Here is a 22909-nt window from a genome sequence, read left to right as displayed (position 1 = left end):
CAGGTCCCTGGGCTTCCTGTGGGGAAGGGGAGGTGGAAAGAGACCTTCTGTCTTGCAGAAATGGAGCGATAGGTTTGTTCTCGTGTCATACCGCCGCTGTGCTCCTGCCTGGTCTCGCTGGTGGTGGTGGGCCCTGGCTGCTGCCGACTCCCTCGCTCGGCACAGATCCTGCCGCTGCCTCCGCCGCTGGTTTTGTCTCATGCTCCGACTCGGATCGGAGCGCAGCAATGTGGCTCCTCATCCCCTGCGAGCCTGCAGACGGGGCTTGACAGCTTCCTTCTGGCGGGAGGGCAGGGGCAGCCCCCAACCAGCAGGTCATTGCTTCTCTTTTCCCATGTGGCAGCTCAGGGGGCCAGTGGCGGCCGTGGGTCTTTAAAGGGAGCACCCAACTCCGCTCACGTTTCTTGGCGCTGCTTTGACTTGCTTAAATAACTGCCTGCGAAGGGCTATGGCTCGGTCTGAAACCTCATCACAGCCCAGCAACTCTCCCTTTGGGTACGTTGCTTTTTTTTGGCCCGTGCCAGGTTTGCTGACGTGTCACCTTGAGGTGCCGATGTCATCTTTCATATTTCTTAAAATGGGCAAGTTTTTACGATGATCTGATGGTTTTCCTCGCGCGGGTACATCTCACTACCCTTCTGAAGGCCAGAAGACGACCACTGTGCTCTCAGGAAGCCTGAACCTCCTTTGTGCCCTCTAGTATTGTTTTATTTTGCTGCTTGCCAGCAATATTGCAGCTGCATTTGTCTCGGTGTGGGAACACGACGTGAAATATCCATGTGCATGAAGCAGATTTTTGAGTACCAAGTCGTAATTCAGTAGAATTATCAGTCTGGGTGCCACCAGCTCTCCTGTGCTCGCTGTGTGGTGTTTGGGGTTTTTTTAAGCGATACATTCAGTTCATGTATCAATGTGGAGCTTGTTTTGTAGGGACGAAGTGGCTTCTCAGTAGGGGAGAACCCGCGGGATGACTTGACCGCACGGCGGGGTGGGTACCACTATCTAGGGATGCTTTTTTACTGCGTCCTCAAGCAAACGCTGAAGCGATGGCTGGTTAGAAAGTGCCTGCGCTCCCTCCCCGCACATCAGCCTTTGTCTGCCAGGTATCTGGACTTCTCCCTCCTCCTGCTCCTGCTTCTGCTCCTCCTCCTCCTCCTCTTCCTCCTCCTCCTCACTTTCTTTCATCTCCCAAGAGTACGAAGTGGAGGAAGCAGCCGTGGAGGCCCTTTCATGGCTGAGTTAATTGGAGCTCGGCGCTTTCCCAGCAGCCGGATCCAGACCGCAGCGCCGGGTGCGGTGAGGCTCCTCGCTATCCCATGCTCTCTTAAATAACCCACCGCCGCTCACAGCTCCAATTTAACCTGGGGTCACTTCTTAGGGACGGGGGCGGAGAGCGGCATTTCATGTGTCTCCCTTGGCTTGCCTGCGCTTGCCTTTCTATATTTGGTTGCAGGAGACGTGCATTTTCCTGCAGAGAGACCAGACTGTCAAGTAGAAAGAAGTCGAAGGTGCTCACCCTGAACGTGGCAGCCTCTTTGAGATCGGGCTGCGCCAGAGGCTTCATCGGACTCTTTTTCTGTTGCGTTGTGAATTTGCATTTGTTTTCTTGCTGCCTGCCGTGGCTGCACCCCTTTTTTTAAGAGTAAGGTTTCTCTAGCGCAGTTTGTACCCTTGAAACCGTATTGATGCTGCAGTTGAACTCGTGTGCCAGCTGTGCTTCGGAAGATGTGTAATTAGAGGGGATTTAGAACTGAGCCAGAACAACATTTTCTTGGCAGAAATTTGGCTCGGCGCAGCTTTATCTCGTGAGGAAGTTTAGGAAGCTCCACCTGAAGCCAGCGTGGAGGAGCAGAGGTGCCCAAGGTTCGGCTGCTTTGGCCTCGTCTTTCGACTCGGAGCACACAGACCTTATTAACGAGCCCCTGCGAGCTGCTGGCGTGCGGAGCGAAACAAGCTATCGGTGGTTTTGAGACGGCCACGTCTTAATTCTGACTTATTTCCTGGTTGTTTGTTATCATCCCCAGCCCCGGTCTGCGCATCGGTAGGTAAAGACCTCACCCAGCTGGTCTTGCCCTGTTTTCAGGTGGAGCTCCCTCGGCTCTTATTTTTTTTGTAGGTAGTTTCTTATCAGCCTGGGAGCAGAGCAATGGGGCTGGGATGGGCTCTGTGGCTCCTTCCCTCTTTTTTTTACTGCATCTGTTTGCCACGGGGCATTTTTGCACCTGGAGGAGAGGCAGGCGGTCGGCCGGGGAAGATGGAGAGGGAGCGTGGGTGGAGATGCTCTTGTGTGTGCCTTCGTCCTTTGAGGGAGAAGGTGCCTCGCATTCCTCACCCGAGAGAGCAGAAAGAGCGGGGAAAAATCCCGTGCAGCAGGGGAATTTCTGTATTCTGGAAGCTTGCTACCAAACCTGGTGTGCCGTGGCATTCATACCGATAGCAGTGGGCTCAAACCATGCCGCGGGTCCCCTCAAAAACCAAAAGTCGGTGGCACAAAGCCTGTGCATAAAGACTTATAAAACCTAAGGCTGGGCACACGCAGCACGAGGAGGGACTGAGCTGCCCTCGTCGTGTCCCTGAACGACTTGAGCGTTTCCCAGTTCCTCTTTCTAGTAAACCTTGCTGGGTCGCAGCTGGTGGGGTTTCGATGCTGAAGGAGGGGTTTTGCCCCCGTTCTGGGGGGGGTGTGGGGTGCTCTTGCCCGTTTGGTGCGTGCGGTTCCTTCTGCTTGGGAAACTCCCTGCCTGGCGGGGTTGGGATCGTTGGGATCGGGACGAAAAGCATGCGGCACCGCTGCCGGCAGGTCACCGCACGCCGGAGCGTGGGAGGCGGGTGCTCCCCGAGGGGGGAGGCTGGGCTCGGAGGTCCCCGCCGGCCCCTGGGGGAGCTAAGCCGGGTTTGCTGTTTGCCGTGATATTGAATGTGTCCTTATCTCAACCCCTGTCCCGCAGGATGGACAGAATGACGGAGGATGCTCTGCGCCTGAACCTCTTGAAACGGAGCTTGGACCAAGCAGATGACCGGGATGATGTCCTGGCAAAGAGATTGAAAATGGAAGGACATGAGGCGATGGAGCGCCTGAAGATGCTGGCACTGCTGAAGAGGAAAGACCTCTCGGGCATCGAGGTGCCCCACGAGCTCCCGGTGAAGCAGGATGGTGTGAAAGTCTATGAAGAAAAGCTGAATGGGAGCCTTAGGCCCCATGGGGATGGCAGGACTGCAGGGAGGCCAGGGAAGGAAAACATTAACGATGAGCCGGTGGATATGAGCGCGAGGAGAAGGTAGGTGCCAAATGACTGGAGTCTGTAGCTTGCCTGTTGTTAATCCTGTGCTCTGCCAGATGTGAGAACCCAAGTCAGAAATTAAATCGACATTTTGCGGTCCTGGGGGCCTGGGGGAGTCTTCCTGGTGTCTGCGAGGTCCCTTTGGCTGAACGCCGAGAAGCGGAGCCTGCTCTCCCAGTAGAGCTTCCCTGGAAGGCATTCAGCACCGTTCTTTCATTGTTTTTGCTTCTGCTGCCCTTCTTATTCCACCCCAAAACCAGATGGATTTTGTTTCTTCCTCCGTCCGTACGTTTAGTGTTATGAGCTCCAGCCGCCGGGTGGCTGGCAGAGCAGACCCTGTGGGTGCGCGCGAGGGACGAGGGCTTCCCCTCCGGCCAGGACTTTTTATTAGCACCTACAAAAGTGGCAGCAGAAGTCCTTTATTTAGCTGGAGGCCAGCTCTGATGCAAGTGGCACGGACAGTTGCTCTCAAACCTGGCCCTGGCCAGGCTCCTGCCTCTGCGAGGAAGAATTAAATGGTTTTTCCTGCAGAGCTTTCCTTTCCAAAGTGCAGGCTGGGCTGTCGGGTGGAGGAGCAGAATGGAGGAGTCCTGTTTTAAGTAGGTGCAAAGTGCTGAGACCTTCCTGGGATGTTTTGGTGGGTGAAAATCTGGCCATGGGCTGGCAATGTGCGCTGGCAGCACAGAACCCCCCGCAGCCTGGGCTGCATCCCCAGCAGCGTGGGCAAGGGGGCGAGGGGGGGATTCTGCCCCTCTGCTCCGCTCGGGGGAGACCCCCCTGCAGTGCTGCCGCCAGCTCCGGGGCCTCGGCACAGGAGAGACACGGAGCTGTTGGAGCCGGGCCAGAGGAGGCCCCGGAGATGCTGGGAGGGCTGGAGCCCCTCTGCTGTGGGGACAGGCTGAGAGAGCTGGGGGGGTTCAGCCTGGAGAAGAGAAGGCTCCGGGGAGACCTTGGAGCCCCTTCCAGTCCCTCAAGGGGCTCCAGGAAAGCTGGGGAGGGACTCTGGAGCAGGGAGGGGAGCCATGGGACGAGGGGGAAGGGTTTTCCACTGGAAGAGGGGAGATTGAGACGAGATGTGAGGCAGGAATTCTTGGCTGTGAGGGGGGTGAGCCCCTGGCCCAGGTTGCCCAGAGAAGCTGTGGCTGCCCCATCCCTGGAGGTGTCCAACGCCAGGTTGGACGGGGCTTGGAGCAACCTGGGCTGGTGGGAGGTGTCCCTGCCCAGGGCAGGGGGGGAACTGGATGGTCTTTAAGGTCCCTTCGCATCTAAACCCTTCCATGAGTCTGTTTTGTGGGAGCCTCAGATGAGTGACTGCCCCTTGCTCAGCAACCAGGTACCTGCGGTTGAAGCGCGTTTGAAGGTGTTGGTAATTCCTGCACAAAGCTGCCGCCTGCAATGGCGGGAGCTGCATTCACGGGCCAGGAGGTCGATGACGGTGTCCCAGCTGGTTGAGTACGTCTCGGCCTGTGGACGTGGGGGAAGTTTGGCTGCTTGAGCAGGAAGGTCCGAGGGCAGCGTGAGCCCTCCTTGGGACGGGGTGCCTGTTCCCAGCCTTCTCTGTTTTTGGTCTCCCCTTTCATCGAGGAGCCAGGATCGCGATTCAGCAAAACCAAGATGGTTTTGTCTTCGTTGTTGTGTCATATTGGGGTCTTCTTGTGTTGGTGGGGGCTTTTGGATGACGAGGGGGTGCTGCCAGCGCTTCTGTGGGGCTCCTGTCCCAACAGGAGTGGTGAGCGGCTGATGGACCGGGGATTTGAAGGCAGGAGATCTCTGCGCTTCTGGGTGCTGTCAGTGTAGTAAATATTATAAAGATGAATGCCTTCATAGACGCTTTCTGATCTGGCACGCTCCGGCTTACGGAGCACCACAAGTGGTGAACAGACCTGGAGGTGGGAAGGGGAAAATCACCTGGATTGTTTTTCTTTAATGACAATATACATGGCTTAAATCTGCCCGGCCGCCTCTGCCGCTCGTTCAGCCTCCTGTAAAATCTGAAGAACTGCATGCGGTGAGGCAGGGATGTTATAGTTGTGCACCGCGGGGTTTTATCTGTGCCCGTGGGAGCATTCGGGTACAAGCAACACCCTTTGTACGTGCCCGGCTTTTGCTTGTGTCTTGCTCCCAGCGCATCTTCGGGGTATCACACCTCTGAAAAGCCCAATTCTCCCCAGAAGCCCCGTGCGTGAGACAACACGGGTGATACTCAACCCCTTGGCGAATGGGTTTCAGCTCTCGAGGAATAACCGTGGCGCTGGGTAAGTTATTGTGCAGGTCATCTTCCCCCGAAGAGCTGGCAGGCGAACGCCAGCAATGCAGAGGGCTGAGTTACTCCAATATTGTGCAGGACGCGGGGAGTCCGGTTAGGGACCAGCACTGGGCATGGGCACCGGGATTGAAAAGAAATCAGCCCTAAAAAGAGGTAGAAAAATTCTGCCGCGAGTTTTTGAAATAACTCAATGTGAAAAATATCTCTAGCAAGTGAAATAAGGCTAAAGGGTGTTTTAACTTTCCTAACCAGGGGTCACGAAGGTGGAGTTTGCTCGGGAATATGCTCCACGTCTCCTCACCTCGGCCTGCCTCCTGCGCCGTCGGTGCAGCTCTTCTTCCACTACTTTTGTTGTAATTACGCTCTTGCCTTGACAAAAGTAAATAAAACAGCCCTGACATACTCAGCAATTCTTTGCAGATGGCCCTGTTTTCCCCTGTCTGGTTTTGACGCTGGCTTTGCTTTTTCCCCCTGATGGAATGTAAATAAACCAGCCTGGACGTATCTGGATGCTTGTGCAAAATAATCACCAGCAGCCGTAATGCCAGCAGCCCGCATTGAGGAAAATCCTGGACCAAAAATCCGATGCTTTATTACTCTGGGTGTGTGCCCGAGATGTGGCCAAAAATGCAAGAGGAGCAAGAAAACCTGTTGTGTTCGATGCTGGATTGCCCTCAGTGCCTCTCGTCTGGGGTTCGGGATGCTGCTACTCAAAGCAAGCGGCATCCAGAGACTTGCAGCAAAATAAGGGACGTGTTTTCAGTGCCTGCGGGGTCCGCGTGAGCAGCCCCGATGCCGGTGGGGGAAGAGACCCTCTGCAAAAGCCCATTTTATTTTTAACGTGCGATCCTGTGCATTCCAGAGAGCCTCCTGCCCAAACACTTGGTCATCACGGTATTCGGTGACATTTGAGACTGTGTTTGGGGAACGGTGGCTGCGAGATGACCCGGGATCCATGCTTCGTGGCAAGGACGTGTTTGTTCCCGAGCAGTTTCGTGTATAGACGTGCCCTGACTGATAGTTTGGAGAGGGGCGCCGTGGGTAGCTGGCAGCAGGAGCCAGCTAAAATGCCGTGGGAGGGTGATGGGCTGCTCAAGAGCTGTTGAAGACTCATCCAAGAGCAGCTCTCACTCTTGGCCAGCTAAATATAAAACTCCTTGGGTGCAGGTTGGTTGGCCTGGATGGGCTCGGGCTGACTTGATCTCAATAGGATGCTCTGGACCTTCTCTGCTGACCGCGCTGCTGGGACAGACCACGGGCTCTGCCCCACCTGGAAACCCTCCTGAGAAACCTCCTCTGCTCCAGAGAGGGAGCAGCAGCTGGAAAACCCCTGGTTTGGGTCCCGCACGCGGCCTCCGTGGGGTATCGAAAGGAGACCCGCCAGAACAGGACATGTGTTGATCAGCAGATAGTGTGTTCATGTGACGCCTTAAGTGTGTGACGGCCCACAAAGGGGTTATTGAGAGCTCTGAAACAACGCACCCACAAATAACCCACAGAGCCATGTCCTGGCACCTTCGGGCACAACCCAGAGCCTTCACGTCTTTGGTTTCTTCTTTTTTTGATTTATTGATGGTTTGGAGCCACGCTGCTGGGGACATTTCTCCAGCTGAAGAGTGACCTGCAGACTCCCTGAGTGACGGGGTTTGCCGTGGACGCGCAACAGCTGGAGAAAAAGGCAGCTCCGCAGCACCAGTGATTCGAAATGCCCACGAACGCGGCTCGAACATTTGGGAGACGAAGCTGCCGAAGGCAAAACCCCCGAGTGAGCCAGCGTCCTGCTCCAAACATCCTCTCCGGACCCTCCGTCCTCGGAGCAGCCCAGCCTGGGAGCTGGGATTTGGCTCCCTGCTTCCAAACTGGAAGTTTCAGATAAGATAATGTGTGTGTCTCCTGCCCCAAAGACCTTCCAGGGAGCCCAGGGCGATAATCTGCCTGCCTGGGTGGCAGCGTGCCCGCCGTGCGTTCCAGCCGTGGCGCTCCTGCTCTCCACACCGCACTGGTCAGCGTTTCTCCAGGGCTCGCCACGCACCCTCACATCAAATTGGTGACAGCAAAGGGCTTTTATTGGTGTCTCCTGACTGGGATGCCACACGAACAGCACGGTGCTTGGATACTGCTGGATTATAGCATTGATTTCTTTATTTTTAATATTTATTTTTTTTCCCCGGTGACGGGCTGCCGTTGTTGCTGCTCCTCTCGTTTGCTGATCCCTAGGTCACGGTTCAATTGGCTCTTTTGACTCTACGCAGGGTGTTTATTCAGGTTTCCTTTATAGAGTGACCTTTTAAAGTAGATTTGTGTTGAGATAGGCTTGGAGTATTTACATTTCTGTTAGCTGGGGGACTTAGCCCACTCTTGTCTCCAGCGTCATGGCCATCTTCCCGAGTAAGTAGGAACAAGCCCAGGCCGGAGTATCAGCTCCCGTTCCCTCTCATCTCGGCACCTGGCTACGGTTGTGTCTCCCTCTTCAGTTACTGTGTGGCTCGTTATTAACGCCCGGCTGGCGCCCGGGCAGATAGGGTTTGCATCACGTGTTTGCTTACCGTGTGCTTAAAACAACCCACCTTTCACCCTGGTGAAGAAAACGGTTTTAGAGGAGTCTTTTTCCTCCCGCGAGCAGAGGATGCTCCTGTCCTGGAGCCTCCACAGGCCTCGGAGAGTGGTGCCAAGCTCCAGTCGCATCCGCGGTGGAGCCGGGGCTTGTCCCGCTCCCACATTTGCTGCCCATGTCTCGGCCTTGTGGCTCAGCCTGTTGTTTTTTTTCCTCCCTTCTGTTACGCAGTGACCAGGACAGGGGACGATTAACCCCTTCGCCGGATATAATTGTCCTCTCCGATAATGAAGCGTCCAGTCCCCGCTCCAGCTCTCGCATGGAGGAAAGACTTAAGGCAGCAAATCTTGAAATGTTTAAGGTAAGGAGTTTCTCGGCTGTCCCAGGCTCCCGCGGAGAGCTGACGTGCTGCGGGGGGTTCTGCTTTTTGGCAGGATTTGGGAGCTAAGGGGGTTTCTGAGCGATGCGGTAACTTGTGGGCGTAAGGGTCTTGCACCTCTGGTTGTCCATGGTACAAATCCTTGCTTGTATTAAAGCTTCTGCGCGCTCCCTTGCCACCAAGGCACGGGCGGCAGGTTCCAGCTCTTTGCGTTTTGACTGATTTCCTGCCTCTTTGTAGGGTAAAAGCATAGAGGAGCGACAGCAGCTGATCAAGCAGCTTCGGGATGAGCTACGGCTGGAGGAGGCCAGGCTTGTGTTGCTGAAGAAACTGAGGCAAAGTCAGCTGCAAAAGGAGAATGTGGTACAGAAGGTGAAGCTCTGAGCGGGTCGGGATGAGGGGAAGGTGCTTGGCCTCGCCGAAGCCTGTCAGCGGGCAAAGACAAAGCCTTGCTCTGCTCTTGGACTCCCCTTTACTCCGTGTTTGTCCTCCTGTGTGACTGTTTCTTACCCGAGGGTGTCTGTGGCAAATCCACGGCCCGTCCTACCCCGTGGGCTGCCCTCAGGGCCAGCTGAGGAGATACATCAGTGCAGCTCCGAAGTGTTAATACTTGGCGTAGCATCGATGAGGCCTGGTCTGCGTCGGGTCTGGCGGTGGATCTCCTTTCCAAGCATCGCGCACTGATGCCAGTTCTCGTTTTCTCTTGATCTAGACTCCGGTTGTCCAGAATGCGGCGTCTATTGTCCAGCCATCTCCTGCTCACGTGGGACAGCAGGGACTGTCCAAGCTTCCCTCCAGGCCTGGAGCTCAGGGGGTTGAGCCTCAGAACTTAAGGACATTACAGGTGAGCCTTCCTCACACCCATTTTCCGGGCAAAACACACTGACTTTTGCTTGGTCTCTGCCCAACGGGGATGCTTTTCCCGGGAGGCAGATGCGTGCTGGCAGTTCTCAGCACCGTGAGTAGAATGGTCTGGTGTCCCACCATGGGGCTGGGACGTTCCCCGTAACGCTTCATGCCTGTCCCAGCTCTCGGCCCCTTGCGCGATGGGGAGGTCTGGGTGCTCTGCTGCTTCAGAAGGGGCAGATTTTTCAGCGGGGAGGGCTGGAGGTCAGTCCAGCCGACGATTCGTCTCGTGTCGAGCTGAATTTACATGTGGTGGCCCTGAAGAAAGTTGTCTGCTGCTTGGTGATGCAAGTCCTGGGGCTGGCAGGGAGAAAACGGCTCGTTTGCACGTACCTGCAGGAGCGGCCGGTTGGCAGAGCTGCTTTTTGAAATGGTGCAGAGTGGTCAGAGGATGAAGGTGAAGAAAAATGCAGGCAAAACAGGGAATCGAAGTGTTGACCTTCTTTGGGAAAGCGCTATAGGCCGGGCGGGGTGCTGTGTGCCACGGCACCTTTCTGCCTGCGCGCTGGGGGGACGCTGATTGGAGGTGACACAATTGTTTAACGCTGCCGGCATAAACGAGAAGCCGAGGGCGTGAGCGCAGTGACGCTTGGGCGCTCGGGCTGTGCGTGGAGCTGAGGGGCGATGGGCATGTCCCTCCTGGGGCTTGCTCCAGGGCTCGGGGTCCCCTGCCACCTCGGGGCACCCGTCCCCCAGCGTCCCTCTTCCCTGAGCTCTGCAGGGAACGGACTTTGTCCTTTCAGCAAGAGGCTGACAGTTCTATTGCTTTGGTAACGTACTGGAATTGCAAAGCCCCAGCCGTGCGGCTGTGAACCCAGATGCTGGGAAGATGCTGTACGGGACAGGACGGGGGTGTTCCTCCAGCGTGTCTCTCTGCCTGCAGCTTTCCTGCCCGCTTTTGCCAAAAAGACTTTCATTTCAATCTTGCTGATCGTTTACTCCCTCCGTTAACCATCTTCTTTGTTTGTGGCATTTGTTTTCTTTGCTATGGCAACGAGTTGGGGTCAAGTCTATTGTGACTTCGCAGTGGGATCGGGCTGGTAAAGGAAACGGGCTTTGGGAGAAGAGGAAACGCATTGTTTGCGCAGGCTTTGTGAAGCTTGTCTTGTGTGTGACAGCGAAGAACCTCATCTAGAACAAGTCTAATAACGAAAGCAAGAGGAAAAGGTTGTCAGAAAGGAGGTGTTTAGTGTTTTAAGATCATCTATGATTAAAAAATGGAGCCCTTCTACCTGTGCGCCCCCCTGGGAGCCGTTCTGGCGGCGCTCCGAGCCAGGAGGACCTCGGTGTGAGGAGAAGCCCGGGCAGGTCAAGCCCTGGCTCGGCCCGTGCCCCGGTCTCCCCAGTCGCCGCCTCGTGTTTCTGACTGCCCGGGACTGGGGTTTGTAACACGCCTCTGTGTTCCCGCACCAAAGGCAGACACCCGTCTCCCGCTTGGCCAGGACTCTCAGAACTCTTTCGCTTTGAACTCGGGCACCGCTGGGAATTCTGGTTTTAATACCTCCATACAGCTGGCAAACAGCTCCTTTTTGGTTGGGTTTTTTTTTTTTCTTAAACCCCCTCTTTTCCCCTTGTGTTTTTCCACAGCTGTCAAATTTTTAATGCAAAAGTAGGCCACAAATGTGTGCCTTGAAAATCACCTTCCAAAACATCCCAGCCTAGATCCCGGCGGTCCCTCCTCTTCCCAGGGAGCTGGCTGGCGCCTGGGAAGTGGTTGCTCCACGAGATTCCTACCCCTTTTCTTGACTCAGGTGCAATTCCAGCCTCTCTGCAGAAAACAGGAGTATGTTCACTTGAACTGTCCTCCCTCCAGGCAAAATGGACGTGATTATTTAAAATAAAGGACAATTAGAGGGAAAGTTAATTTCTTTGAGCGGTGTCTCACGTTAGAAGTTAACTGGAATTACAGATAAGTGGAAGTTCTCTGCTGTTGCAGAGCCTGATCAGGGAACTAAAAATTCTGGTTTGCCTCAAGTCTTTATTTTTTTAAATTTATTTCTTGTTTCCTTTCTCGGCAGGGTCACAGTGTCATTAGGTCTGCCACAAACACGACTCTGCCCCATATGCTTATGTCGCAGCGTGTGATCGCTCCAAACCCTGCCCAGTTACAAGGGCAGCGGGTTCCTCCTAAGCCTGGCCTCATCCGCACTACAACTCCGAGCATGAATCCAGCCATCAACTACCAACCGGTAGGTTCCTGATCTGGCGCTGGGGCTCGGGGGCGCGGTTGATTAGCGAGAAGGGAAAACGGGAGGTGCCTTAATGAGCACCGTGGAGGTGCTGGGAGCTCAGCACGAGGACTTCGGAGCGAAGCTTCCAGGAGGAAATGTATCCCAAGCGTGGACGAAGACGGCTGTCCTGCGTGGAAGAATGAAATGAGAAATGATTTAAAAATTCCTGTTGGGAGCTGGTTCGTGCGGGCAGCACTGGCCTCCTGCCGTGACCCCAGTGAGGTGGGGCGACTGGTCTGCGAGCAGCACTGGTTCCTGACAGTTCCTGGTTCCTGGCCAGCAGGACGAGGCGGGGGTTCTGCCCCTCTACTCCGCTCAGAGGAGACCCCACCTGGAGAACCGTGTCCAGCTCTGGAGTCATCAACAGCAGAAGGACACGGAGCTGTCGGAGTGGGGCCGGAGGAGGCCCCGGAGATGCTGGGAGGGCTGGAGCCCCTCTGCTGTGGGGACAGGCTGAGAGAGCTGGGGGGGTTTAGCCTGGAGAAGAGAAGGCTCCGCGGAGACCTTGGAGCCCCTTCCAGTCCCTCAAGGGGCTCCAGGAAAGCTGGGGAGGGACTCTGGAGCAGGGAGGGGAGCCATGGGACGAGGGGGAAGGGTTTTCCACTGGAAGAGGGGAGATTGAGATGAGATGTGAGGAAGGAATTCTTGGCTGTGAGGGGGGTGAGCCCCTGGCGCAGGTTGCCCAGAGAAGCTGTGGCTGCCCCATCCCTGGAGGGGTTCAAGGCCAGGTTGGACGGGGCTTGGAGCCACCTGGGCTGGTGGGAGGTGTCCCTGCCCAGGGCAGGGGGTGGGATGAGATGAACTTTAAGGTCCCTCCCAACCCAGACCATTCCATGAGTCTATGATTCCTCTTCCCGCAGTCAGTAGCAGGCACTCGCTGGCCTCTGCTCTTCTTCCCTCTGCTGGAAGACAGCAGCAAGCTCCCTGCGGCCGAGGAGCAGGATGCTTAAACCCATTTGGTTTTCCTTTTGGAGAGTGGAAGGATTTCCCTGAAGACTGGAAATGGAGGTGGGGGGGAAATAGCGCTTCCCAGTTGTAGCACTGGTGCTGTATAAAGCGGTGAAACCTTTCTCCTGCAAACAGCCGTGGGCTGCGGCTCCCGCGCGGTGGCACAGTCTCTGTCCCTTGTCCCTTGGGAATGCGACGCGTGGCCGAGATGCTCGGCATGTGTGCGGGCCCAGGCTAATGACGCCTGTTAACTCCTTTTTGGGTTTGTCACCAGTTCTCAAGCCATTTAATCTGTCCTAACGATAGTATAGTAGATTACGATGTGACTACACAACAACCTGAAAGTCATGCAAACAACTGTCAAACAAACCTAATTACATGTTGGATTAAAAAAAACCCACCCCAGCTGCTCTTTCAGAAGAGTTGAAAGTTCGTCGGTGTTAATTCATCATCTCTTTATTTAAATCGGCATGAGTTATTATCCCTGGTCAACTCTGCCATTAATTTTCCTCGACCGACATTGGACTGACTGGTTTGGGATGAACTTGGTTCTCTGTCTGCTTTTCCCTGTATTGCCGGCCTTAGAGAAGAAACCTGGGGCAGACGGAGCGATCTGCGCTGTGTTATTCTCCATCGACACGACCGTGTCCCCCGAGCTTTGGTAGCTGACCCCGTTTGAATGGCTGAGAGGGTTCCTTACCCTTTGGGATTTTCCCCTTTGCACGTGTGGAAGCGTTCGTAGCCTGGGAGTCGGGTGAGTTTGGGGAAAGGCTGGCAGCAGCCCTGTCCGGGCTCAAATAGGTTGAAGGCTGATGGCTCCTTCTCACAAAAGACGGCGAAAGCTGCAGCCTCAGGTCGGCAGAGGGTTCGTGCTTTGCTACTGTCATGTGCCGGAGGGACTGCGCATCCGAAGGGAGGATGCAGAAGCAAGCTGCTGGGAATGGAAGAGGAGGGAAGTGGCACATTGGGAGCACCTGCGTGGGAGGGGATGGACGCCATCTGGCAGCGGGGACGCTGCCGGGCCGCCTGCCAGATGGGCGAAGCGAGAGGTGGAGGAGCAGAACACGATGGTGCCGGCGCCTGAATCCCGGCACTGCCTACGCCGGGCGAAGCCGTGACAGGTCCCGAGGCTGGACCCTGTGTGCACCTTCCCTCGCCGGCAGAAGTTCCACGGATGCTGAGACTCCTCCTGTGGATTCCGGAGCACCGGAGGCTCCTCAGCACCAGCACAGCCGATGGCTTTATCCTAGGGACCGAGACGCCTCCTGTGGATTCCGGAGCACTGGAGGCTCCTCGGCACCGGCACTGCTTTAGTGTAGGGACCGGGACAAGCTCCTGCTCCCGAGTCCCAGCATGGCTCCTGTCTCCCCAGGTCCTTTTGGGGCCGTTTGCATTCAGGAGGGTTGCGAGAAGGTGACCTGGCTCATCCAGGTCACTGTGGGGACTGAGCTGTAGTCGGGGACCGTATTAATTTTCTGTATTAATCCTCTTTTCCTCTTCCTTTCCAGCAATCAAGTTCTTCTGTTCCTTGCCAGCGTACGTCGTCTTCAGCCATCTATATGAACCTTGCCTCTCACATCCAGCCTGGCACCGTCAACAGAGTGTCGTCTCCGCTCCCCAGCCCCAGTGCTCTGAATGATGCCGCCAACTCCCAGGCAGCCGCCAAGCTTGCCCTCCGCAAGCAGCTGGAAAAGACGCTGCTGGAGATCCCACCCCCCAAACCACCCGCTCCCCTCCTGCATTTCTTGCCCAGCGCAGCCAACAGCGAGTTCATCTACATGGTGGGGCTGGAGGAGGTGGTGCAGAGCGTCATCGACAGTCAAGGTGAGCTCGGGGGGCTGCGGCTTTCCTCGACCGCCGCGGCACAGCGCTCCCGTGCGCCGTTTCCTATTTTTTTTTTAGCAAAACACCAACACCTGTGGTTTGCGAGGTGTTAGGGTTTGAGAAACCGACCACAATTTAGTGTCATGTAGACAGTTATTCTCTCACCTGATCACCCCTCCCCACCTGGGAAGCGGAATCGGGAAAAGACAAGGAAACCCGAGGGTTGAAATATACACTGATTTAGTAGAATAAGGCTCAATAATTAACATTAATAATAGTAAAGCACCAATATTGATCCCGATACCGATATAAAATACACAGGGGCTATACCCAGCCCATTCTATCGTGGGAAGCCGTGCACTCCCGGCAGGAAGAAGGGAAGGGCTCAGGGCTCCGGCACGGGGGCGAGGAGCGCTCTGAGAGAGAACTCCTCAGCAAACTTCCTAATTTCTATGGAATGTGCCATTCATGGGATGAAATAACCCCATTGGCAACTTGGGTCAAGTGCCCGGGTCTTGCTCCTCCTCATCCCCACACCTGGGGAGCTTGAAAACACTGAGACCTTGAAACCAGCACCCCAGAGCTGGCGATAAAGTAAATATTTCCACAAATCCAGACACTAGAGTCTTCTGAAAGTGTAGTTTTCTCAGGTGTTAGGAGAGAAATTAGCCCTGTGTCGCTCAAACCAGGACACAAGGCTATGAGCAAGCGGTTCCTGGTCTTTCCCAGCCTGGACCCGGAGGGGCCTCCCAGGACCTTCCCTGAATGAATGTTCGGGAGCTGAGATGTAGAATCCTCGGAGCTGTGAGTGCCCGGGGTCCCGTCCCCACGGGATTGTGGAGGTTTTAGCTCTCACCTCACCGTTCCCTCCGGGTTGTCACCTCCCCGCTGGATGGCATGGAGCCTGTGCTCTTGCTCTCACTGGCTCTCCCGAATAACCGCCAAAACCCCCAGATTGCTATAGCCTTGTGGAGCTGGTCCCAGCACCGCCGGGTTCTTCTGTCCCAGGGGCAGGATTTCTCCCATCTCTCTCCCGGGTTGCTGAGCTCTTTCCTGGAGTAGGGTCGGACTTAGATGCAACGCTGTCCTGAAAATCCTTTTATTTGCTGGGAGCTTCCTTCCCGTGCCAGTGTCGTGCGTGGAAACCCGTTGCTGTCGTTCCTGGGATGGAGGAGGGGGATACTGTCCTGTGTTCCCACCTAACTCCCGTTCTTGGTGACTCCCCAGGGAAAAGCTGCGCGTCCCTCCTGCGCGTGGAGCCCTTTGTCTGCGCCCAGTGCCGCACCGACTTCACCCCCCACTGGAAGCAGGAGAAAAACGGGAAGATCCTGTGCGAGCAGTGCATGACTTCCAATCAGAAGAAGGCGCTGAAGGCAGAGCACACCAACCGGCTGAAGAACGCCTTTGTGAAAGCTTTGCAGCAGGAGCAGGCAAGTGCACGGCCCCTCCGTGAGCTGCTCCGATGGGGCACGTTGGCTCCAGGAGAGCCTGGAATTTCCCTCTCTGGACTCTGGGACCCCCTGCTCCCCTTCCCTTTGCACGTCTCCACCCGCACGGCTTTTCGGGAGGTCAGTCGCAGTTCCCCATGTGTGAGCTTGAGGAATTTGGCTTCATCCAGCTCATGGGGATGCCCAGCTCAGCACGCGGAGCTTCGGAGTGTCCAGAGTCCTCCGGAGCGGCTGCTCCTCTCCCTTTGTGCGTTGTTTTCCCCCTGGATTTGTAGCTCAAGGGCTGGCTGGGGACGGCACCCGTCCCTCCCTGGTGTTGCCACTGACTTTCCTGGAACATGTGGGAAGTTGTTTTTCTGTGGAAGGGGGGAATTTGCTAAATTCCGGTGATGAATTGCTGTTGGAGAACTTGTTTAGAGGCCCTGGGGTAAAATAAACTGGAGTTATCACTTGTGAACTGTGAAAAAAACCTAAATATGAAGTGGGATCTGGCTGCTGACAAATGGGAACGTGCCTGTTTCGGAGCAAAAAAGAGTCTTTGGGCTGTTTGTAACAAGTGGGTGCGGAGATAGAAGAGCTGTTGGTGTTGGCTGCAGTTCCAGTAACACCTCGGGAAAGCAGACGGGTTTTCGGTGGTTTTCCAGTGGTCTGATGGGATGGCGCGCGCCTCTGAGGATGCTTCTGCTTCTCTCGCTCAGGAGATCGAGCAGAGGCTACAGCAGCAGGCGGCCTTGTCCCCCACCACGGCCCCGGCCGTCTCCAGCGTCAGCAAACAGGAGAACATCATGCGGCACCACACGCTCCGGCAGGTGAGTGGCGCTGCCTCTTCCCTCGCTCCGGCGATGGGAAAGGGCCTGCATCCCGTCACTTCAGCGTGGGGTGGGCACGGTGCCCGAGGAGGAGGGAGGTGCGAGCATCCTGCTCCCTCCCCTCCTGCAGCAGCTCTGGGCTCCGGCCGCCCTTTTTGCTGGGGGCTGTAGGGTGGGGTCCCCTTTTTCCTGGGGACTTTTACCCCGAGTCCCCCGCACCCCATTTCCTCGCCCCAGCGGAGACCGTAGCTGCTGCTGGTCTCCCACCCTTCCCCTCGGATCCCAACCATCGATCCCGTAGCTGCTGCTGGTCTCCTCTCCCACCCTTCCCCTCGGATCCCTCCGTCCAGCAGGGAAAACCCCAGCACAGCCCAGACTCTGCTGCCCAATACTCCTCCAGGAGGGATTTGCAAACTGCATTTTCCACGTACCGGCCAAAAATCGCCATTAATTCTTCCCACTCTGGCTGCAGCTGCGTCAGCGACTGCTTCCAGCCCTGACGGCCGATCCTGGTGCCTTCCTACCGTCTTTGTTCTCTTCTTCCTCAGGCTCCGCAGCCCCAGAGCACTTTGCAGCGTGGCATCCCCACCTCTGCCCGCTCCATGCTTTCCAACTTTGCGCAGGCACCCCAGCTCTCGGTGGCGGGCGGTCTCCTCGGCATGCCAGGTACCGTCCCCGGCCGCGCCGGGGCACCGGGAGGGATGGGGCTCGGGGGCAGACGGAGAGCGGGGCGCGTTGGTTTGATTTTTGGGGAGGAAGGACATATTGCCATTAGCACAGAGTGATGGTGATGGCAGCGCTTCCCTTCCCCATGCCGTGGAGCCCCCTGCAAGACCCCCGCGTGTTCCGGAGGGTGGATTTGGGGTTAAATTCCTGTGTCCTTTGGGTTAGATTCCGAGGAGCATCCTGGCTGGAGGGGTCCCCACCTGCTTTTCTCTCCCCCTTCCAGGTGTTAACATCGCTTACCTGAACGCTGGCATTGGAGGCCACAAAGCGTCGAGTTTGGCGGACCGGCAGCGGGAATACCTTTTGGATATGATCCCACCCCGCTCTATATCGCAGTCCATCAGCGGACAGAAATAACGCCTATTGACCGTCCCCCCACCCACTCCATCCTCCGCCCCCCGTTTCCTCCCCACTTCCGTCGCATGCAGTGCCTGTACTGGTGCCTACCGTACACGGGGGAAAAAAAAAAAAGACAAAAAAAAAAAAAGAAACAAAAAACAAACAAATGAGAAAAAAAAAAAAAATCCAACAAAAAAACCGCATTTCAAACCTTCAGCGACCTGTCCTTTTTCCAAACCTTCAACTTCTTGGGTTTTCTAGAGCAGTGAGAGGTCACTTCCTTTGCCCGAGGTCAGAACAATGTCTGCTTGAAATCCGCACTCTCCAGGTGTTAAAGCTTGTTTTATGCTCTTTTTTTGTAATGACAAAGCATAGAATTTTTAATTGTGTTGTGGGTTTTTTGGTTTTTGGGCTTGTTTTATTTTGGTGGGGTTTTTTTCCCTTTTTTCGTTATTTTTTATTTTTTTTTTTTCCCCTCCTTTGCTCAATGGATGGTTCAACCTTTTTTTCCTTTCCAGAGACTTTGTTAAGGGCACCCGCTCGACGTTAAGTGACCCTGAGATTTTTTTTTAAAGGGCAGCCTATGCCAACCCACGGGGAAAACGGGGGCAAAAGAGACGCACGTGATGGGCCGGAGCCCGCGCCGCTGCCGGTGGTGGGCTGCCACGCTTCCCGCCGCTCGGCAGAAGAAATCAGGAGACGCCGATGCCAACGCCGTTGCTCCCGTCTCGCCCGGTTTGGTGAGGAGCCGGTCACCCGGCACCCATGGGGGCGACGGATGGTGCTGGCAACCCCCCCCTTGCCGGACCCGAGGAGCCCGACGGGTGTCGATGCCGCCCGGTGAGCCCCCGGCGTGGCGCGTGCCGGCGGGCGGCGGCGCTTCCAACAACCGGTGGCCTGGGGCGCGGTGAGTCCCCGTCCTCTCCCTTCCGTGCTCTTGCATGCTCCGGAGCCGCTCTTGGGCGTCAGCACCTGTCACCGGCTCTCACGCATGATGGGGACGGCACCGCGGTCCCTTTCAGACGATGGGGACGGCACCGCGGTCCCTTTCGGACGATGGGGACGGCACTGCGGTCCCTTATGGACAATGGGGATGGCACCATGGTCCCCATGCAGACGATGGGGATGGCACCGGGGTCTCTTTCGGATGATGGGGATGGCACCGGGGTCCCTTTCGGGCGATGGGGACGGCACCACGGTCCCGCGTGGCACCTGGGCTCCGGCCGGCGGCGAACGAACCCAAAGCAAGAAATAAGCCGCGAAAAAAGTCATCTGAGAAACGCTCTATTTGCACTTAACCTGCACACTAACGGGCCCTCCCCTCCTCTTCCTCCCCCTCCTCCTCCTCCTCCAACGCTCCCAGCCAGCCGAAATTGCGCCCCGGCTGCCAGAGGGACCCCGGCAGAGCCGTCCCCGTGTGTGTGTGTCCCCCCCCCATGACCCCCTTGGCGCCCAAACTTGCCCAAAGCCAAACATCTGGGGTTTCCTGAGAGTTTTCTGGTGGGTTTTTTTTTTAATATTCATTTCCTTTTTTTTTTTTAATTTTAATTTTTTTCCCTGCTATTCCAATTTTCTCGTGCAATTTCGAAGCGCCAGCTCGCCCGTGGGGGGGGGGGGGTCCCAGGAGTACCCCCTTCCCCCTCCCCGCTACTGGGGACAAGGCGCCTTCTCCCCCCCCACCCCAAAAATGCCACCCCTCCTTGGGGGGGGGGGGGCACCCCCACCCCACCAGCATCCCCCCCTCAACTCAATGAGCACTTACCCCCCCCACCCCCCCCCGACCCCCGCCATGAGGGGTCTGGGTGCCCCCCCCCGCCACCGCCAGGGGCCCTCCCTGAGGCAAAAGGACTTTTTTTGGTCATTTTTTTTGGAAGCTAGTGAAGCGTTAGTGGCATATATATATACATATATATATATATTTTTGTGGGTTTTTTGTTTTTAATCTTTTTAGCTGGCTCCCCCCTCCCATTGTCGTCCCCCCCCCCGTCCCCCCCAGGACACTGAGATCCTTTTGAAATCTCCTTTTCTCGCCCCGCTTCCACGGGAGCACTTTGACGCATCGTTTCCTCTTGGCTAAACCTGAGGTTTTGGGTTATTTTGGGGGCTTAATTTTTATTTTTTATCGTCTTATCCTTCACCGTGTCCGTCCCCCCGCCACCTCCCAGGGCCCTACGATGTGGTCGAGCCCCCCCCCCCTCCTCGCTCAAGTGCCATTCTCCCCCCATCAGATGTTGCCGAGAGGTACGAGGTGACCTGGGCGCATGGGTTGAGATTAAATTATAAAACTTTTAAAAAAATGAAAAAAAAAATTACAAAAAAAAAAACAAAAACCAAAAAAAAAAAAAAAAAAAAAAACCAAGAAAAAAACAAAACAAAAACCCCAAGTGCAATACTTAATGCCGAGTCTCTCCCGCCGCTGGGGGGGGTTACGGGGTGGGGGGGGCGCGGATGGAGGGAACCGATGGAGAACAAGGTGCCGACTTCATGGTGCTATAAGTGAAATCCGCCCCCGGGGACGGGGGGGACCCTATTTTTGTGTATGTGTGTCCCCCCCCATGGCGGCGGGGGGGGTCGCTGGGGCTGGGACGGGGCGGGTGCCTTGGCCCCGGGGTCTGCAGGCAGTTCCCCCCCCCCCCAGAACCCCCCAAACCAGCCCCAAAAATCACAACGGGGGATGCTGAACACCCCCCCCTCCCCGAGGCTTCGGCTGTGGCCTGTGCAGGTTTAACAGTTTTATTATTATTATTATTATTATTTCTTGGCTTGAGCCCCCCCCCTCCTGTCCCGTCCCCCCCCAGCCCCCAGGGATGTGATGTACGGTAGAAAAAAATCCTCATTTTTTTCCTTTTTTATTGTTTTTTTTTTTTTTTTTTTTTCAGAAATAAGAATTTTTTTCCTGCTTCCGTTCGCGTTTCTTTTACAGCTAGGGGTAGCGCCGCTTGTGAAAACGCTTTTATTGGGATTTGTTTTGGGGGTTTTTTTTTGGGGGGGGGGGGATGGGGGTGGGGGGGGTGGTTCGGTTATTTTATTTTGTTTTGGTTCCTCCAAAGGCATAACCCGCCCCCCCCCCCCCTAACCTCCCCCCCCCCCATTAGCTTATGATATTGCTGCCGAAATGTTATAACAAGGACTCATTCGTGTATATAAGCTATTTCTTGACACGTTAAAAAAAAAAAAAAAAAAGATGGAAAAAAAAGGATAAAAAAAATATTAAAAAAAAAATAATAAAAAATTGTACATTGTGTAGAAAAAACAAAAACAAAAACAAAACAAAACCAACAAACAAAACCCCACGAAATAACGCAAGAAATGGAACCCGGGGAGCGAATCCCGCCTTGCCATGGCTGTTGTGGAACTCGTCGCGTCCTTCTCGTGGTGTGACCTCGTGTGTGTGACATGAAACGTGCAAAACGGGGGGGGGTCCCGGCGGCTCGGCTGGGGGCTGGGGCGCGGGGGGCGGGGGGGGGGGTGCGGGGGTGCCGGGGGGGTTGGGGGGGGGGCGAGACGCGGTGCTGGGGGTTGTCGGGGAGGGGGGGGACACACATGGCGGGGGACGCCCCCCCCGGCCCCGGCGATGCACTGGTGGCGGCGGCCACCTCCCGAATCTTGTGCCTTTCACACACACGGCCCCCCCCGCGGCACCGGCAGGGAGGGGGTGTCCCATGGCGGGGGGGGGGGGGGGACGGGACACGGACGGGGACACGGGGGACAGCGCGCCGAGCACGGGGCTGGGGGGGGGACGGCGGGGCCGGGGCGGGCTGGGGGGGACGAGTATTATAAACTGTAACTGTATTTGCACTGTTTTTATTATTGCATTGGCATATATACAATATACATCTATAACAACTGCTGTCTGCCGACTCCTTCCTCGCCCCCCCCACCCCCACAACCCCCCCTCAGAAACCCCCACCCGCCCAACGGGGGGCTCGGCCCACGTTTGCAGGATTTCGGGCAAAATTTGGAGGGTTTCAGGCCAAACTGGCGGGATTTTAGGCCCAAATTTGCAGGATTCCAAGACTAAATTTGCAAGATTTCAGGCCCAAATTTACAGGACTTCAGGCCCAAATTTGGAGGGTTTCAGGCCAAATTGGCAGGATTTCAGGCTACATTTGCAGGAATTTAGGCCCAAGTTTGCAGGATTTTTAGGCCCAATCCAGGGGCTTTCAAGACTAAATTTGCAGGATTTTTAGGCCAAGTTTGCAGGATTTTAGGCCCAGTTTGCAGGATTTTAAAGCCCATTTTGGAGGATTTCAGGCCCAAGATGGAGGATTTCAGGCCCAAATTTGGAGGATTTTTAGGCCCAGTTTTGCAGGCCAAATTTGCAGGATTTCAGGCCAAACTTCTGGGATTTCAGAGCAAGTTTGCGGGATTTCAGTCCCAGTTTGCAGGGCGTTGGTCTTGATTTGTAGGATTTCAGACAAATTTGGAGGATTTGGGACCCAATTTGGAGGACTTTAGGCCAGATTTGTGGTAGTTCAGAGCAAATTTGCAGGATCTCAGGCCCAATCTGTGTGATTTCAGTCCTGATTTGTAGGATTATGATCCCATTTTTTTAGGATTTTAGGCTAAATTTGCAGGATTTCAGTCTTGATTTGTGGGATTTTGGCCAAATTTGCAGGATGTCAGGCCAGGTTTGCAGGATTTTAGGCCCAATTTAGAGGATTTTAGACCGAATTTCTGGGATTTCAGAGCAAATTTGCAGGATTTTAGGCTAAATTTACAGGTTTTTCAGTCCCCATTTGCAGGATTTGGGGCAAATTTGCAGGATTTCAGGCCAGATTGGCAGAATTTTTGGGACAGATTTGCAGACCTAATTAAGAGGATTTTAGCATAAATTTTCAGGCTCTCAGGCAAATTTGCAGGGTTCTGTCTCAGTTTGCTGGATTTTAGGCTAAATTAGCAAGATTTCAGTCTTGATTTGTAAGATTTTGGCCAAATCTGGAGGATTTTAGGCCCAATTTATGCAATTTTTAGGCCGAATTTGTGGGATTTTTGGTCCCAACGTGCATGGTTTTAGGCCAAATGTGCATGATTTCAGTCCCGGTTTGTAGGATTTTAGACCCCATTTGCAAGGATTTGGGGCAAACTTGCAGGATTTAAGACCAATTTTGTGGGATTTTGGTCCCAATTTGTGAGATACCAGCCTCAATTTGCAGGCTTTTGGTCACAATTCGCAGGATGTTTAGGCCTGCTTTTTA

At 55.2% G+C, this 22909-nt stretch overlaps 1 protein-coding gene across 4 annotated transcripts in view; it reads left to right on the top strand.

Annotated features, from left to right (window-relative positions):
- GATAD2B (GATA zinc finger domain containing 2B) overlaps window positions 1-19285 on the top strand; it is a 42310-nt gene extending 23025 nt beyond the window's left edge. Inside the window, exons 2-12 of one of the 4 annotated variants that reach the window (XR_010073858.1) lie at window positions 2949-3278; window positions 8333-8462; window positions 8721-8852; window positions 9193-9324; window positions 11405-11575; window positions 14074-14389; window positions 15617-15819; window positions 16536-16646; window positions 17195-17312; window positions 17596-18002; window positions 18287-19283. Coding sequence is in view for 2 of the 4 variants with exons in the window: in XM_063357075.1 (XP_063213145.1) it covers window positions 2950-3278; window positions 8333-8462; window positions 8721-8852; window positions 9193-9324; window positions 11405-11575; window positions 14074-14389; window positions 15617-15819; window positions 16536-16646; window positions 17195-17312; window positions 17596-17729 (1776 nt within the window). In the remaining 2 variants the exon portion in view is untranslated. Of the gene's footprint in view, window positions 1-1818; window positions 2042-2948; window positions 3279-8332; window positions 8463-8720; window positions 8853-9192; window positions 9325-11404; window positions 11576-14073; window positions 14390-15616; window positions 15820-16535; window positions 16647-17194; window positions 17313-17595 lie in introns of those variants that run through there. The other 3 variants (XR_010073857.1, XM_063357077.1, XM_063357075.1) reach the window with 3 other exon arrangements.
- Window positions 19286-22909: the final 3624 nt, after the last annotated feature.

Source organism: Chroicocephalus ridibundus, chromosome 21, assembly GCF_963924245.1.
Source record: "Chroicocephalus ridibundus chromosome 21, bChrRid1.1, whole genome shotgun sequence".
NCBI classification, from domain to species: domain Eukaryota; kingdom Metazoa; phylum Chordata; class Aves; order Charadriiformes; family Laridae; genus Chroicocephalus; species Chroicocephalus ridibundus.
The sequence above is the reverse complement of the archived record's forward strand: the minus strand, read 5'-3'. Positions and strand labels throughout refer to the sequence as shown.